General features: G+C 42.9%; 1 protein-coding gene across 1 annotated transcript in view; it reads right to left on the minus strand.

Moving 5' to 3' along the window:
* Window positions 1-16,544, minus strand: part of SCN4A (sodium voltage-gated channel alpha subunit 4) — a 1,135,018-nt gene that overhangs the window by 598,138 nt on the left and 520,336 nt on the right. Inside the window, exon 8 of the mRNA XM_069238085.1 lies at window positions 8,128-8,191. Coding sequence (XP_069094186.1) covers window positions 8,128-8,191 — 64 coding nt within the window. The remainder of the gene's footprint in view (window positions 1-8,127; window positions 8,192-16,544) is intronic.

A 16,544-nucleotide genomic window follows, 5' to 3' on the forward strand; every position in this document is an offset into this window, starting at 1 on the left:
TCCACCCTCCCAGCCCAGGAAGACACAATCAAAATGCAGATGTATGTAGGTGAGGCTGAATAGCCTATGTTTGGGGTTTGTCTGAGTGAATGCACAAAGAGCTGTCAACTAAACCCAGCCAGACATGGATTGTAAGGCACAGAAAGATTTGAGTGCAGGGAAATGCTCACTTTCTAAAAGTGGCATTTCTAAAATAATAATATTAAATCCAACTTCACCAGTCAGCAGGATTTTGTATTACCATTCTGGCCATACTAAATATGACCCTCCTACTCCTTTCAGATCAGCATCCACCACTCAAACAATGTATGAGGGCAGCCCCTATGTTAGCCTATGAAGGGAGCAGGCCTCACAGTAGTGTAAAAACGAATGTAGGAGTTTTCCACTACCAGGACATGTAAACTACACAGGTACATGTCCTGCCTTTTACCTACACAGCACCCTGCCCTAGGGATTACCTAGGGCACACCTTAGGGGTGACATATGTAGAAAATGTGAGTTTTAGGCTTGGCAAGTACTTTTAAATACCAAGTCGAATTGGCTGTGATACTGCACACAGAGGCCTTGAATTGGCAGGCCTGAGACAAGGTTAAGGGGCTACTTAAGTGGGTGGCACAATCAGTGCTGCAGGCCCACTAGTAGCTTTTAATCTACAGGCCCTGGGCACATAAGGTGCACTCTACTAGGGACATATTAGTAAATTAAATAGCCCAATTGGGTGTGATCCAATGTTACCATGTTTAAAGGGAGAGAGCATATGCACTTTAGCACTCGTTAGCAGTGGTAAAGTGCACAGAGTCTAAAAAACAGTATCTCAAAAGTGGAGGGAGGCAGGCAAAATGTTAGGGGTGACCACCGTAAGGCTGTCAGGTCTAACAAAATGGAGGTACACTTTCACAACCACGGTGATGAGACCTTCTCCACATCCCATCCTCATTGCCAATGTAACAACACCCAACAATAAAAGAGGACAAGGGACATTGCAGTCATTAAAGATCATTTATTCCTGAATCCTCCCTCTGCTCCTCAGCCTCTGCATTCGAATCTCCCTCACAACAATCTATTAGTCCTAAGCAACTATCACTAAAGCAACTTGTACCCAAAGACATGCATGCATGTATTACACAGACCTATTGGCTTTGCTAGTGCTTTTGTGAATTGTCATGCAGGGGAAAAAAGCTAAGCAGACAGCAAAGCTAAACTGTGCCTCAAAGTTCAATTCTGCATCCCAATTTACTGATAGAGTATTAGCTTGATTAGTGGAGGATGTTGGAATGCCAAGCAACATAAGGGGCTGAGGAAGTTTATCATTCAAGTATATCAAGTTTAAAAGGCTGTGCCTTGAGCCCAAGAAGAGCACCTCCGTTTTTACTCTGTTTAATTTGAGGCCACTTCTATTCATCCAAATGCCCATGTTGATTCAGACCTTGAATATATATACTGAGAAACCGTCATTCTGGTCTTTTGCACATAGTTAAAACTCACTGTCATCTGAGTTTCTATATGCTTCTAATGGCACATTAGTCTCACTACAGCCAGTTCATACCTGGCTAGATAACTATCAAACTGGGAAGCCGGTCAGACATCAGTAATATCTCAACATCACATTTAAATGGAAACATCATCTGGCTAATGCCTGCACCTAAAGTGAAAGATATTCTTTAACTGTGGCCTGCTGAAAATCCCACACATAAAGGGAGACACATTGAAATTATATTTGACAAAATATCATTGACAAGTATGCCAATTTACAAGTGGCCAAGTACTGTAAATTCGGGCCCACTGGGGAGTTGTAAAGGGTCCTTGTGATGGTAGACTGAATAGCAGATACTTAATCTACAAAGGCCCTGTTATGAGTTGATTTGACCTGAATTCACAGGTGGAATTCTATTCTCCTCAGCTGTAGGTGGCCTGGTGATCTTGTTCTGGATTTTCTGTGTGGGGCAATACCCAACCTGAATTTACCAGCCATAAAATCCAGACGGAGAAGTCACCTTTAAAGTGGGGTGCAATCTCACCAGTCATGGTCCTGGGCCCTATTCAACCCTCTGCTTTGGTACGGAGGAGCATGTAATGCTGCGCCCATCAGGCAACCTCATCCCCTAATCTTTGGCATTCTTTCCAATCCCTTCCAGCACTGGCCCCTTTTCACACATTTACAAGCTCAGAGAAAGTTGTAAATATGACTGTTAAACCCCATAGAGTTGGGAATTCTGTGCAAAATTCATGGGGTTAAATCTAGATCTGAAGATTTACATAAACGTTCTAATATCCAAGCCAGAAACAGAAAGTCCAGCCAGGTAACTGCCTCTGCACATAAATCCGCCTAACTCATAATCAAGTACAAATGGTTACTAAAAATCTGGCCAAAAGACTGCAAAGGCTAGAGAATCTGGTTCCTAGAGTGTTACTAACCAACAGAAACATGACCATCGTATGAAACTAGCCTTGGAAATACTCTAGTGAGAATAAAAATGTGTTTTCTCCTTGTTTATGACCAAATTGATGAAAGGCACTAATTACAAGCAAAAACGGGCGCCTCATTTCACTCCTGACCTTACAGCAACAAACAGAGAAGGAGATGCCCTCAAACTCTAAAATTCCATTAGGCCTAGACACAGGGCTCAACATGCTCTCTTCAGAAACCTGAAACCCGCCAGCATCTACTATCATGAACATTTCTAGTATTCTCACACGGTGTGCTGTCAGCCAGGTGCTTGGAAGCAAAGACAAACGGAATCATACAAAACGCTGTCAAATGTTTTGTGGCTCTAATCCCCAGGACAATACTCATACAGATTGTACTTGATTTCCATAGAACAGAATACACTTGTATTAAACTGAGAAAGTAACACAAAGAAGTGGACAAAGATAACTGATTTAATCGTAATCACATGATGTGTCTCTTTGCTCAGCTGTTTCATTAGATACGATTCATTCCTTGCTCACCCGACATCTTTCCTTCTACCACTCTTGGGTCTTCATTAGGAGCTCTATGGTACTGGCAGGGTGCAAACTCTGCACCCGTGATTACCAGTACATTCCGGTACTAGCCAACCAGTACTATCCAAATAGGAGTTAATCCCCCAGAATGGGGTGTAACTATGCAGAACCGGTTTTATCAGCCGGAACACTGCACTTCTTTTCCTGTTTTGTTGGGGGGGAATAATTATTTGCATGTACCACCTGCTCTCAGCAGAGGAAAAATGTGAGCCATGAGGCAGGTGTTAGAGGGGCTGGAAATATAGAGGTTGGGAAGGCAGGGAAAGGAAGAGGAAATCGTGCCTTACAGGGGGAGAGCATTACAATACGAAGGAGTACAATATTGCTTGTGTGGATTTTTTTTTACTGAATTTTGATATGGCTGAAAGCTCAAATTTTCTGCAGATCAGGAGTTTACGGGCGGTATGAGGGTATTTAAGTCACTATTTTTTTATAAGAGCTCAAAGAAGTGAAACAGCCTAAACAACGACTCCTGAACAACGAGGTGCGTTGTCCACGAAAGAAGCACAACGCTTTCATGAAACAGTGACTCTGTTTTTCTCTGTCTTAACCCCGCACGTCCTGAACAATGAACAAGCGTGGTTAAGGCAGAGGAAAACAGACTCAGGATCGGGAGAGGACGCGGCCAGGTAAGTGGGGCTGGGGTAGGGTTGGGAGTAGTTTTAGTTTTTAGGGGCAGGGTGGGGGAATCGGGGTAGTTTTATTTTTTAGGGATGGGGTTGGGGGTCCGTGTAATTTCAGTTTTTAGGGGTGTGGGTGGGGAGGGTTGCAGTAGTTTTACGGGTGGGGTGGGGTAGTTTTAGGGGCGGGGTTGGGGTAGTTTTAGTTTTTAGGTGCAGAGGTGGGGGTTGGGGCAGTTTTAGTTTTTAGGGGCAGGGGTCAGGGTAGTTTTAGTTTTTAGGGGTGAGGTAATTTTAGTTTTTAGGGGTGGGGTGGGGGTTGTGGTAGTTTTAGGGGCAGGGGTCAGGGTAGTTTTAGGGGTTTGGGGTCGGTATAGTATTAGTTTTTAGGGGCGGGATGGTGGGTTGCAGTAGTTTTAGAGGCGGGTGGGGGTTCGGGGCAATTTTAGTTTTAAGGGGTGGTTCTGGAAGGTCGGGTCGTTTAAGTTTTAGGGGCTAGATGGGGGGGTTGGGTAGCTTTAGTTTTTAGCGGTGGGGCTCGCAGTAGTTTTAGGGGTGGTGGTGGGGGGTCAGGGTAGTTTTAGGGGTGGGGGTCGGGTATTTTTAGGGTTGGGTAGTTTTAGTTTTTAGTGGTGGGGGTCAGGGTAGTTTTAGTTTTATGGGGCGGGTGGGGGGTCGGGGTGGTTTCAGTTTTTAGGAGCAGGGGTGGGGGGTCGGGTAGGATTGTTTTAGGGGCGGGGTAGGGGTCCGGGGGGTCGCATGCTGGAACCATGCATGCTGTTCCATGCGTGCCTTTACCAGGCATGCCTTTACAATGAAAAATCATTGTTAAGGCATGCGTGGGAAAGGCATTTGTGGTAACAACACGGTCGTTGTTCCGACCGTGTTGTTCAGGCATGCATGTTTCCAGCAATGCGTTGTTCCATCATATATTCCTCAAAGAATGCTTCCACCTCAATTGATCCATGATCAGAATGCTTATTATTTATGGGCTCTTAATACTCGTCATAGAACAGCTCATACATCATCCTGCTACGGGTCACCACTAAGAGGCCTTTTAAAAAAAAAAAAAAATAGCATGTGTATCTGTTCTTATGCCTTTTATTGGGCATGGTGAAGAAATACATCATGAATTCCAGAATTCTATTATTTTTCAGATTTTCCGAATTCTTGGCCCAGGATGTTGACAACATTTTTGTTGATGCAATGTAAAACAGGTCTCCCTTAGTTGACCTTGAATTTGCCAGGCATATGTGGATTGACATTTTAAGAAATCAGCATAAATATTTGACAGATGGACTTTGATAATTTGATATCTAGCTATGCAATGAAGCAGTGCAGCTTTCAGTCTATTTGTGACTTTAGTTTTAATTTGTTTTTCTCCTCCAGTCAAACGTCTAGAAACTGAATTTCCATTTTCCCCTGCAGTTTGTTATACTTTTAACGACAGTCCAAAAAAATAAAACAAGCATTAAATAAACAATATGTCTGGTTTAGGAAAATGTCTGCTTTTGAATGATCAACCACCCAAACTCCATTGTTTGGACTGATACTTTTGGCTTTTAAACCTGTACTCTAGGATCCTGCTAGCCAGGCCCCAGTGCATGTGCAATGACCCAAAGAACTTGTTGCATTAGTCACACATCCTACTTGGCACCTTTCCTATACATCCAGAGTATCTTGTACCCTGGACCAGTAAGTTAAATGTACCTAGTGGACTGCAGGATCTATTGCAGCACTACTAAAGTGACAAAGCAAAGCATGTTCAGGCCTGCCCCAGCTGCCTGAGTCTGCAGTTCTAAAACTGCATATTTGACCTGACAAAATAAAGTTTTTGCCAGGCCTACATCTTCCTTTTTAATACAAATAGGTCACCCCTGCAGCATGCCCTAAATGCCCACAGGACAGGGTGCATGGTATTAAAAAAGATGGAGGTGTACTTATGTTTTACTTACTTTGCCAATGAAAAATCCACAAAGTTGTTTTTCACTGTGGTAAGGCTGTCAATGAAACCCCCCCAAGTTATTTTTCACTGTGATAAGGCTGACTTGCCCATAGAAAAGCATTTTACGTTACAACACCTTATAATGCATAACTTAACTTTGCTTGAACAATTGTTCAAGGATTTAAACTAACAGTAATTTAAAATCCAATCAATGGTTAAGTCGGATTTTAAATTACTATTTTGAAAATTACAAGTTGGCATTTTCCTTCATGAAGCCTCCAGTAACCTTTTTCTGAGTTACTGCCACCTGGGAACCTCTTGGCCCCTTGTAAGGAGATACGAATGGCTCACAGGAAGGGAAACAAAAGAACCTTGGCTGGAGGAGGTGTGACCTTTGCCTGACAGGATGGCCTGGGGGAGGTCCCACAAAGTGCACAAGCTTCAAAGGTGCATCCCCTGTCACAGACAGATGTAACTCAAACATAGGCCTGCCATTGTCCAAGTAGCCAGAGTGGCACAAATCCCATGAGGGACAGGGAAAGCTGTTCCAGAACTGGTTTGCAGGGGAAATTTCTTATTTCCTAGACACATCTCAGGGGTGTGCCAAGGGTTGTGACCAGGGGAGGAAAGAATTGCCTTGTTGGATTTTGGCAAAGCAGGGTACTGTGGGATTGCCTAGGGCTAAAGCAACAAGAAATTATGTCATACTGGGTAGGGTTTCCGCTGGAAACATGTTCCTCATAACCCACGGAGTCTGCCCTTTCCAGAAGCTACTGGCAGGCACAAAACGTGTACATCTGAGCACCTCTTTCAGAGCACCTCTGGAATTGTGGGAAACAGAAGAAGTATGCACCTGCTGAAGCACCTGTGAAGAGAAAACCCAAGGGCTAGACTTGCTCCACACTTGTACCCAACACAGAAGACTGGACACAATGAGCTAATTGGATAGTTGCCTGTTCAGCTCCATGAACACACAAGCTGCAAGAACCCCTCAACTTTGCTGAGTTCAGTTGACCAATTCCAACTGAATATGCCCTGGACCCTGCTCATGCCTTCTAGGAGATTGAGCCCTTGCTCCCAAGTGGTGCCCACAAGGTCCTGGACCCTTGGCTGGTGTTAGGGAGTAATATATTCCTCTTGAAAATTGCAAGAATGGACACTTAAAAGCTAAAAAACAGAGGCTACCATCGGACCGCCGTCGACGGCTGAACTGACAATCGGACTCAAGTTGCTGGCTTACCCCACTGAGAGGATACTTACTTCCAGAAAGATTTCCACTTCCCAACATAAAGAACTTCACCTGGACTAATGCTGAGCTGCACACTTTCAGCTGCTGCACCTTCCTGGGCCCAGACTTCAGAATTCGCATGCTTAGAATTTTCCTGCTGTTGATGTTGAGAGCCTTTAAATTCTTTCCGATCCGAGGCTCCCACTAAGGTACTGCACTTCAGATGGCTGCCATCAGCGAGCCTGTCTTCGTATCCCGCCTGCACCCCGACCAGATACAACCTCATCAAAAATAACTTTTTTCCAGAAAAACAACTAAGTCAGAAGGTAAAGTTTCCACTAGCATGGCTGGCATAACGTTTGGCTTTGACCTGGTCCAGTGCGACCAGCTAACCGTGATTGGTGCTTTTTGGTGCTAGAAACATCAAAAAATTCAAAAAAACATATCTCTATTTTCCTACATCAGGTTTTTGTTGTTCTGGTGTCCATTTGTTACTTAACATTTTTTCTATTTTTATAAATTAGAATGGTATAGTTACTGTGGTGTGTTTTCTTCTTTTTAACTGTGTTGGTACTGATAAATGTTTACATAATACTTCGAGGTCCCCGTGCCTCAAGTGTTGAGATCAGGTTTAAATTATTTACCTAACTGGACCTGGTAAAGAAAAGTGCCATTATTACTTGAAGAGGACTTCCATCCACTTCAACTAAAAGTCAAATCTCTCACATCTGGCCATGACAAGCCTTCAATTACTTTGTATTTATGTTTTGGCAAAATATATGCAACAATCATTTAACGTCAAGAGCAATATCATTTGAGAATGCCGCCTTCTACGGGTGGTGTGTGAAGATTTGCAAAAAATCAAAAAGGCAAAGATAACACACCTCAAAAATATACTCAAAAGTAAATAAAAGTGGAAATTGAAGCAAAGATTTCCAGAACAGCCTTACAAACATAACATAACATAGAACAGGTTTATATACACATGTATAGGCATACTTATATTATGATTTGTTTTTGGAGGGGGGGAGACACATGAAGCTGGCGAGACGGTTATACCTGTCTCTAATCCACAACTAAATAGGAGACAGGCCAGACTGGTTTCTCAAACAGTCTGGAAGGAATGACGATTCACATTTCATGCTGTGTGACATGCGATTGGTTCTTCACAGATTAACTATCAGTTGACAGTGTACAGCGTAAATGAGATCATGTACATTTTTCCTTTAGCACAAGTTTTCGTTTTCCCAATCCTTAAAAAACCCACCAGAAAGTTTATTTTGCTTTGGAAAGGCACTGTTAAACATTTAAAAATAACTCTCATGACTTACCCAGCGTCGCTGCTGTTTCCGCAAAGAAGAGCATCAAGTGCTCCTTCCTGGAAATAGAAATTCTCTTTCCCGTTAAAAAAAAAAAAAAAGAAAAGAAGAAATCAGCAGATTTAGAATACATTCAATCCTTTTTGTCATTGTTGTACATTCACATCTTTGTTACACTCATTTACCAATAACTAAGAATACTAGACAATATGCTTTTTAAAAGATAAAGCACAATACCAGAAATCTCATTAATTACATCAGTCCTCCACCTTTTGAATTGTAGCCATCGGTTTTCCTCAACAGAAAGAGTAATCGATATATTACTCGAGTATCTGATGAAGGGGCTAGGATGCACTTGTTGTACATAGTACAAATGAGTGGTGTACAGGCCAGTGACAAAAACATTTATATATAGGAAAGTGACAGATGAGTTCAGGTGGTGGGGCTATTTATGGTGTTGAGATGTGCTGTTCTTGGAAAATATGAGTCTTCAGCTCTTTCTGGAGCAGTAGATGAATTGCGGCAGCTAGATTCACAGAGTAAACTGCTGCCTGTGCCTAATGTATGCATACCACGTAGGAGTAGTCACCTACAATTCCTTGTTTAGTTTATATAAAACATTTTTGTTGCTATGGATATGAGGGATATTTTAGAGACTTACACCTATTTTGCTAATCCTCCATGCCTGTACCCCATGCAGTGTATAGAGTTTATGATCCAACGACAGAGTCGGAAAACTTGATATATTCTGTGACTACTTCTTTCCTATTTTGTACATATCTTTTTGTACACTGTGTCAATTTCTTCAGCCATCCCTGAAAACTTCATAGATTGTATTTAGTGTAGGTAAAGCATTTTTAACACGCAGTAGAACTTCTAGCAGAAGGGTTGCACCCTTCAAAACATTAATACTACCAGTAAATAAATGTGGGTATGTTGGTGGTACAGTCAAGTTAAGTTCTGAGACGTGGACATATTAGCTTAGTGACACATTATGGGTTAGGTTCTGTTAGCGCACCTGACCTTATTTGGTTATTTATCATTAGTTTATAAGGGGACTTGTTAGAGCTTCGGTGGACCTTTTGACTGCACTTAAAATAGTTCCCACCATGAGACTCCGTACCAATACAAATCAATAGCAGTGACAAGCAATAACATCAATATTCATAGGAGTCCTTAATTTCCACACATCATGACCTTTGATATGAATCCTTGCAACTGTGCCCAAGACCTCACTAAATTAAGGCCTATGATTAATAAAGCAAATACAAAATACATGACCTTTAATATGACATATTACTCCATTAATCCAAACATGAGCCCAACATTTTACATTAGTAAGCTGTTACTAAGTACACTTTGTGATTATTTCTGGTCACTCAAATAGGCACATTTTCAAATGTGTGTATTATTTCTCTACGTTAACTCATTTCCTATGCAGATTCAACACTCAGAATACATGAATATTCATTAGTACAAATTCAGCATTAATAGTTCTTCATATTTTATGTTACCAACTTGGACATTGTATGGGCAGAACAGCAATTTCTTTTCTTGTGCAATATGCAGAAACCATGTGTAACTTTCAAGTTTTATCCGAACTACAACTTGGGTGAATCACCCACATAACAATTGTGTGCTAGGTATTCTATCATATACAATATGCAAGTAAGATACCTGCTTAATGTATTACCCATACAATTTCTAAAGTCACACAGTGAATGTTGCTAGCTTAGGACATGTGTTCTTAGTACACATCTGTCACATCCTCCCCAGCCCAGTAACATGCATTAGAACACACCACACACGGAGCTCAGAATTAACATCTCTACTCTTCGGCATACAACATGTAACTAACTCATGTTATCTCAATCACCGTTAGGACTAAAGCCTGGCACCAGCCATATCAATTATGTAATGTGCTTCATAAGCACACCCCTAAATAGGGGGTCCTAACTCATACAGTTCTAAGACACTACATCTTACCCTTCTTAAATAAAAAGACACAAACAAAAGACAAGAACAAATAACAGCATCATATTTCTTTCATCAGTCATTTAGGTGGTCGCACAGTTCGGCCAGACCGAAGGTATGAGGTAGTTGAGCTGTACCCAGGGTGGGACCCAAGGGTAAAGGGTTGAATGTTGGATCAGAGTTTTCAGGTGGGGCAGTTTTCTCTGAATCGGTAGGGACTGATGATCGACGAGACAGATGTCTAAAGTGGTATGAGTCAGTTGTGACGGATTTGCTGGGACGACGGGCCGTCATCATATACCCCGTTCATGTCACAACTTTTAAAGGTTCGATGTCAAATGGGGTATCTGTCTCGCTTTTGTTTGATGAGCACCAAATAACCCTCACTGAACTCAACACCTCGACTTTGACAACGTTGGTCAGCATAAATCTTCATCTGATGCTTCCGAGCAGCATCAGTAGCACTAGTAACATCATCATGATGAGAAGTTTCTTCAGTTGTCCCCTGTAGGAATTTGTTTTTCATGGCTCTCCCGAACGAGTGGCAGGACTTTGGCCTGTAGTAGAATGAGGAGTTGACAGATAAGCACAGGGGGCTTGGCAGAATGCACGACTCAGATCAAGTCTCTCTATTAATGCACGTTGAATCACCTGTTTCAGGAACCCCATAAATAGTTCCTCTACATCCAGTGCTTAATTTGTGCTTGTTGCTTTCGGTGCAGAGCACCAGCACTTTATTTTCAGGGCCGGCGCTTATTCTTCTGCCTCAAGCATTTACTGCAAGCAAAAGACACATATGGTAAAGACGGAGGAAGACAAAAACGAAAAAACTTCACAGTGGGAGAAAGCAGAAAGCTGCACGAGTGAGCTGAAGGGGCAGGAAGTGGCTTTAAATGGATTGAAGAGGCCAGAGATGGCTTCAGGATTAAGCTGTCTCAGTATTCCATGCTTGCATATTTAAATGCAGCAGCCACATGTTTAAGAGGAGAGCTTTGGTCATCGGCACGTTTTTATTGACAAATTAAGCACTGTCTACATCGTTGGCTTAAGGCCACAAAGGTGTGCTTTTCTGATGTCTGATTTTAAGGCTGGCTAGAAACTACTTTAACTCCTTGCTGTTGAAGGGTGGACCATTGTCAGACTTGAGAATGTCCGGTATGCCCCACACTGCAAAGATGTTATTCAGTCGCTCAGTGTGACTTGTCATGGGTTATGAATTACGTCTTCTACCAGAGGAAACAGGGAATGTTTATCAATGATCAATATAAGGTGATGGCTATTGGTCAAAGGCGCAAAGAAGTCAACAGCGATTCTGTCCCATGCATGTGCAGGGAGATCAGAAATTGTGAGGGGATGCTGGGGTCACCTTGGGAGACAGGCAGTTGCATAAATGGCACTTCTTTAATTCCCTCTCGACTTTCTTGTCCAAGCAAGGGAACCACAAGCGATCTCTCAATGCCCTCTTGGTGACCAGAATGCCACAATTGCCTTCAGGGGCGAGTTCAATAACTTGTTATCTGAAACTCACAGGTTTGACAATACAGCTCCCCCTAGCACAATGCCTTCTTCAGTAACAAATTGTTGATCTTGGACATGGTAATTTCTCTTAAAATTTGACTTAATCTCTTAAGGGTCAAACATTCCGTCTCCAGGACTGGGTTGCCAAAATGTCTTTAAGGGCACACATCTTTATCACCATTAGTAGCTGCAATAATCTGCTCAATGGACAGAGTCGCAGATGTGCTAAACTTTACAGTGTAGTTGATGTACTCCTCAGCAGTTTTTGACATTGAATTATGCCGCTGTAAAAATACTCATGATAAATGTTCAGCAGGGTGCTGATTTCTGCCTGGCTTGTGCACAATTGTACAGTAGTACTCTTGCACACGCAATCCCCACCTCTTGGAGCAAGGAGACATCTAGGCCTCCAGATTGCCAAAAATGGTGAGTAACGTCTGGTGATCAGTGATGATTGCAAAATGCTTTCCATACAAAAAACATGAAAATGTTCACAGGCCCATGCCACCACCACACTCTCCTTTTCTGGCTGTGAATAGGCAAGTTCTGCGTCAGGCAAATATCAACTTGCGTATGCCACAGTGTGTCCCAGAGCATTCGGATGTCCACTATTGTAAACAAGGATTGCACCCAACCACATGGGTTTGCATCAACAGTTATCTCAGTGTGCAACTTAGGATCAAAATAAGCCAGCTCAGTCACATTTTCAATTGCATATTTTATATTCTTCACTGTGGTCACATTCAGCAGACCATAGGAACTTGATATTTTTCTTTGTCAGGTCTCGCAAAGGGGCACTCACTGTGATGAAGTCACAAATGTATCTTGAACAATAACAGACCATATCCAAGAAAGACTGTACCATGGTGACATGCTATGGAGGGCTGGTTGCAGGTAGTGTTCATACTATGTCAGGATCAGGAGGATCAGAAGTCAGGTCTACATCAGAAAATACATGTCCAAAGAACTCCAGCTTTTTATTTTGAAATTCACATTTTTCAGGATTTAAGGTGAGGCCTGCATCTGTAAGTATTTGACACACTAGGTTGATGGCCTTGTCATGCTCCTTCCTTGTTGCACCAACTACTAGTATATCATCACTGTAATTAACGGCATGTGTGACAGGCTGAATAATCCTATGTATGACATCTTGGAATATTTCTGCAGTAGATGATGTTTCAAAGCTTAACCTTTTGTATCTAAATAAACCAGCATGAGTTGAAAAACTCAAGCTATGGCAGCCCTTGTTCAGATCAAGACAGGACAAAACTTTGGCTCCATTCAACTGCATGATCATATCTGCAATGTGTAGACCAGGATGTGTCTCTCTCAATTGCTTTGTTCACTTGGCGCATATCCAAGTGGATGCGCACTGCACCTCCACTGCCCTTTTTCAGCTATACCACAATGGGTGACAGTTAAGGTGTGAGACCAGTGGAGTTCTCACTAATGTCATGTTTCAGCAAAACTTCTAACTCCTTCTCAACTGCTTCTTGTAGGTGAAATGTTATCCTGCGGTGATGCTGTGCAACAGGCATGACGTCTTCATTTATGTGAAGTTGCACCTTCATTGTTTTCAGTCTTCCTAGACCATGAAACAGTGACAGGAACCGACTCACAAGTTCAAGTTGCGTATTTAGGTTGTAATAGATGGATATCAGCTCAATGTCAAGAGCAGTTGTAATCGTAAGTATGCTTCACTGTATGGAGTACCTTGAAGGACATGAATTGGGGCCTTCATGTGCCGCTGGTTCGCTATGAATGATCCTCGACTCCTCAACTGTTTGTAAGCAGCCCATGTGTACACCTTTGTACTTGATTTTTTGAGTCAGGGTAGAGGCAACAGACTCTGAAATTGTTCAGCTGGCATGATGTTGATCAATGCACCACTTGCGATTACAAAAATGACAGGCCAATTGTTGAATTTCAGTTTGATTTTGGGGCAATGTCCATACGAGTTATTTTCCTTCCTCAGCTCACTTGTTTCTGCCCTTCTTTCATTTTCCTTGCAAGTGGCAAGGCCCACTTGTGCATGTTATTCTCCTTCATTTATGATCAATGCACTTTTACTCTTTTCACTGTCGCTCAATGGTGATGTCAAGGAACTCTTGCAGTATTAACTTTATGGCGATCAACTTCATTTAGTTTCAACATGGGGCAAATGAGGTAAATTTTTGTCTTTGTGGGTGTGGGGAAACTGCTTCTGGAACATTCTGACATCCACCTTCTCCTCCTGCTGTGATGTACTTGTTTTTTTATTTTTGCCTTGCAGATGATTATGAAGTGGTTCTCCTTTCTGCACCCTTTGCATGTTTGTCCGATGGCTAGGCATTTATTCTTGTGTGGAAATTAAAATCTACATTGGAAACACAGGGCCTCATTTCAACCCTGGCGGTCACCAACTGCCAGGGTTAAAGTGGCGTTCGTACCGCCAACAGTCTGGTGGTATAAAATGCCATATTATGACCGCGGCGGTACCGCTGCGGTCACACCGCCGGGACCAGCAGTTTACCGCCATGGATGTCCCGGCGGTCACATTCCGCCAGGGCAGCGCTGCCCTGGGGATTTTGACTCCCCTTACCGCCAGCCTGTCCGTGGCGGTAGACACTGCCATGGACAGGCTGGCGGTAAGGGGACTCACGGGGCCCCTGGAGGCTCCTGCACTGCCCATGCACTTGGCATGGGCAGTACAGGGGCCCCCAGGCACAGTCCCATCACGACAGCGCGATGGGTGCTGCTGCACCTGCCGCACTCCACATAATGGAGCCGGCTGCAATGTTACGGCCCACATCCCTGCCAAACTCTGTTTCCGCCCGCCGGCCCAGCGGGATGTTGTAATGTGGCTGGCGGGTTTGTGCCAAGGTTGAAATGAGGGCCACAGTCTTTCTTTATTTGAGGATGTCAACTTATGAGCAACTGCTTGTTGCTGGTGCCTACTCTTCATGACAAGTGCTGATTAATCTTTTTCCATTTAGGCTTCCATGTTGGCAGCTTACAGATCGGCTCATTTCACAGCTCTAGCAGCCATCAATATCTTTTCTATAAGGGGGTCTCTTGCAAGGTGCATCTTCTGAACAAGTCTGATAAACAATCATCATGGCTTCTTCATCATAAAATTCACTGAATTTGCAATGTTTGATGAACACATCAAGTCTTTTATCAAGCTCATCCATCGTTTCACCAACTTGTTGTCTCGCTTGATTGAAAATTGACCTTTCATAGTCAACGTCTGGTATTGGGTTGAACTTGGCTCCCAACGCTTCTTTGATTTGATGGGAAGACATTGTCTCAGTTTGCGAGAGTTTCTTTATCACTTCTTTCACTCCTTCACCAGAAAGATTCTTTAAGTATATAATGATTTTCTCATCATTTGCATCATCATGGGCATCATCAAAAGTCTCAATCTATCCTATGTTGCTGATATTCTGATTTTTGGCAGTATTTAATGGCACCAGGGGTTTTAGATAAGTGGCAGCACCGTACTCCATGGCTCTTGCAGCAGCTACAATGAGCCTTTACAGTCTTGGACTTTTTGAGTTGTACTATAGGCCATCGGCTGCCAACTTCTTCTGTTTTCGGCGGCTTCTCTGGGGACCTACTGCCTTGTGAGCCCAACTCTTGTGTTCACTCTTGAATCACCTTGACTAATTTTGAGGTTGTATGACCAATAAGTGAGTTCACTTCGCGTACCTGATTGTCACTGCCTTCTAGCTTAATATCTGACTGTCACTGCCTTTGATGTTGCACCTGGTTGTCAATGCCTTCAGCTTTTTCTTTGTATGATCGATGGGTCTGTTGTGGCACAGCACCCTCTTGTTTTCTTAGCCTGGCTGGCAAGTGTTTGCTGGCTTTTCCACACAGTGCTCCCTTAACAGGCCTTCAACTTCTCCATGAGGCCTCTTGTGGGCTGGAGCGGCGCTTACATTCCACGTCCATCAACTGCACGTTTCTTCATTTCAGCTTGAGTGCATGTGGCACACAGAAGCAGCTTGCTATTTCGTGCAGGTTCTCAGGGAGAGCACTTCTGGTTCTTTGGGCATGTATCCCCTACTTATTGCGTCCTCCCCAGCCCAGTACTATGCAAGATCACACCACACACGGAGCTTGAAAATAACATCTTTACTCTTCGCTGATGATATCCCAATACCCGTTCGGACCACACCTCCCATATCAATTACATAATATCCTTCATAAGTTCGCCCCTAAAGATAGGGTCCTAACAGATACAGGTCTAAGACATTATAACATGAAGTGAAGTGCATATTAGGTGAACATACGAAACTGAATTGAATGACCTTTTAATTGCATATATGCAGCACTTATACCACTTGATGTTGGACAACATGCTGAGCCAGAACCCCAGGTTACTGGTTAATCCACAGGTTATTTTTCTTTACTTGAATTGTGTGCTGCCAAGAATTCATTCAATGAATTCACTCCAGTTTCTTTGTGGTGTATTGAATTATTAGGTTTTAATTGTGATCATTAGGGGTGTGAGTTCATGCAGATGGTTGGTGGACTTAGTATATGTCCTTAAGAAGACTGGATATTGTTAGGTTGCAAGGGTATGATTTTTAAAGGAGGAGAAATTGAGACGTTAGAAGTGAGGTGTGGGCAATATGCAGAGATATAGTAATAGAGATTTAGGCACACATGGATGTGATTTAGAGTAGGCTGTGCTCAGAGACAGGAAGCATGCACAGTGAGGAGGGTCATTTGAAAAAAAAAGGAGAGGTAACAATCAAATGTTTTAGGTCAAGGACCAGCAGTTTCTTTTTTTCAAGGTGACGAAGTTTCTAAACATGGCATTCCCTTTTGTCGCTCTCTGTTGCTTCAGGAAGGTTGATGAAGGTGGGATACAGAGATCTCATACTTTATTCTAACTGCTGTGTGAGTGATTTCCAGAGTGGTTACTCCATTAAATTCAACAGAGTAGG

This window comes from Pleurodeles waltl, chromosome 6 (genome assembly GCF_031143425.1).
Source record: "Pleurodeles waltl isolate 20211129_DDA chromosome 6, aPleWal1.hap1.20221129, whole genome shotgun sequence".
Lineage (NCBI taxonomy): Eukaryota > Metazoa > Chordata > Amphibia > Caudata > Salamandridae > Pleurodeles > Pleurodeles waltl.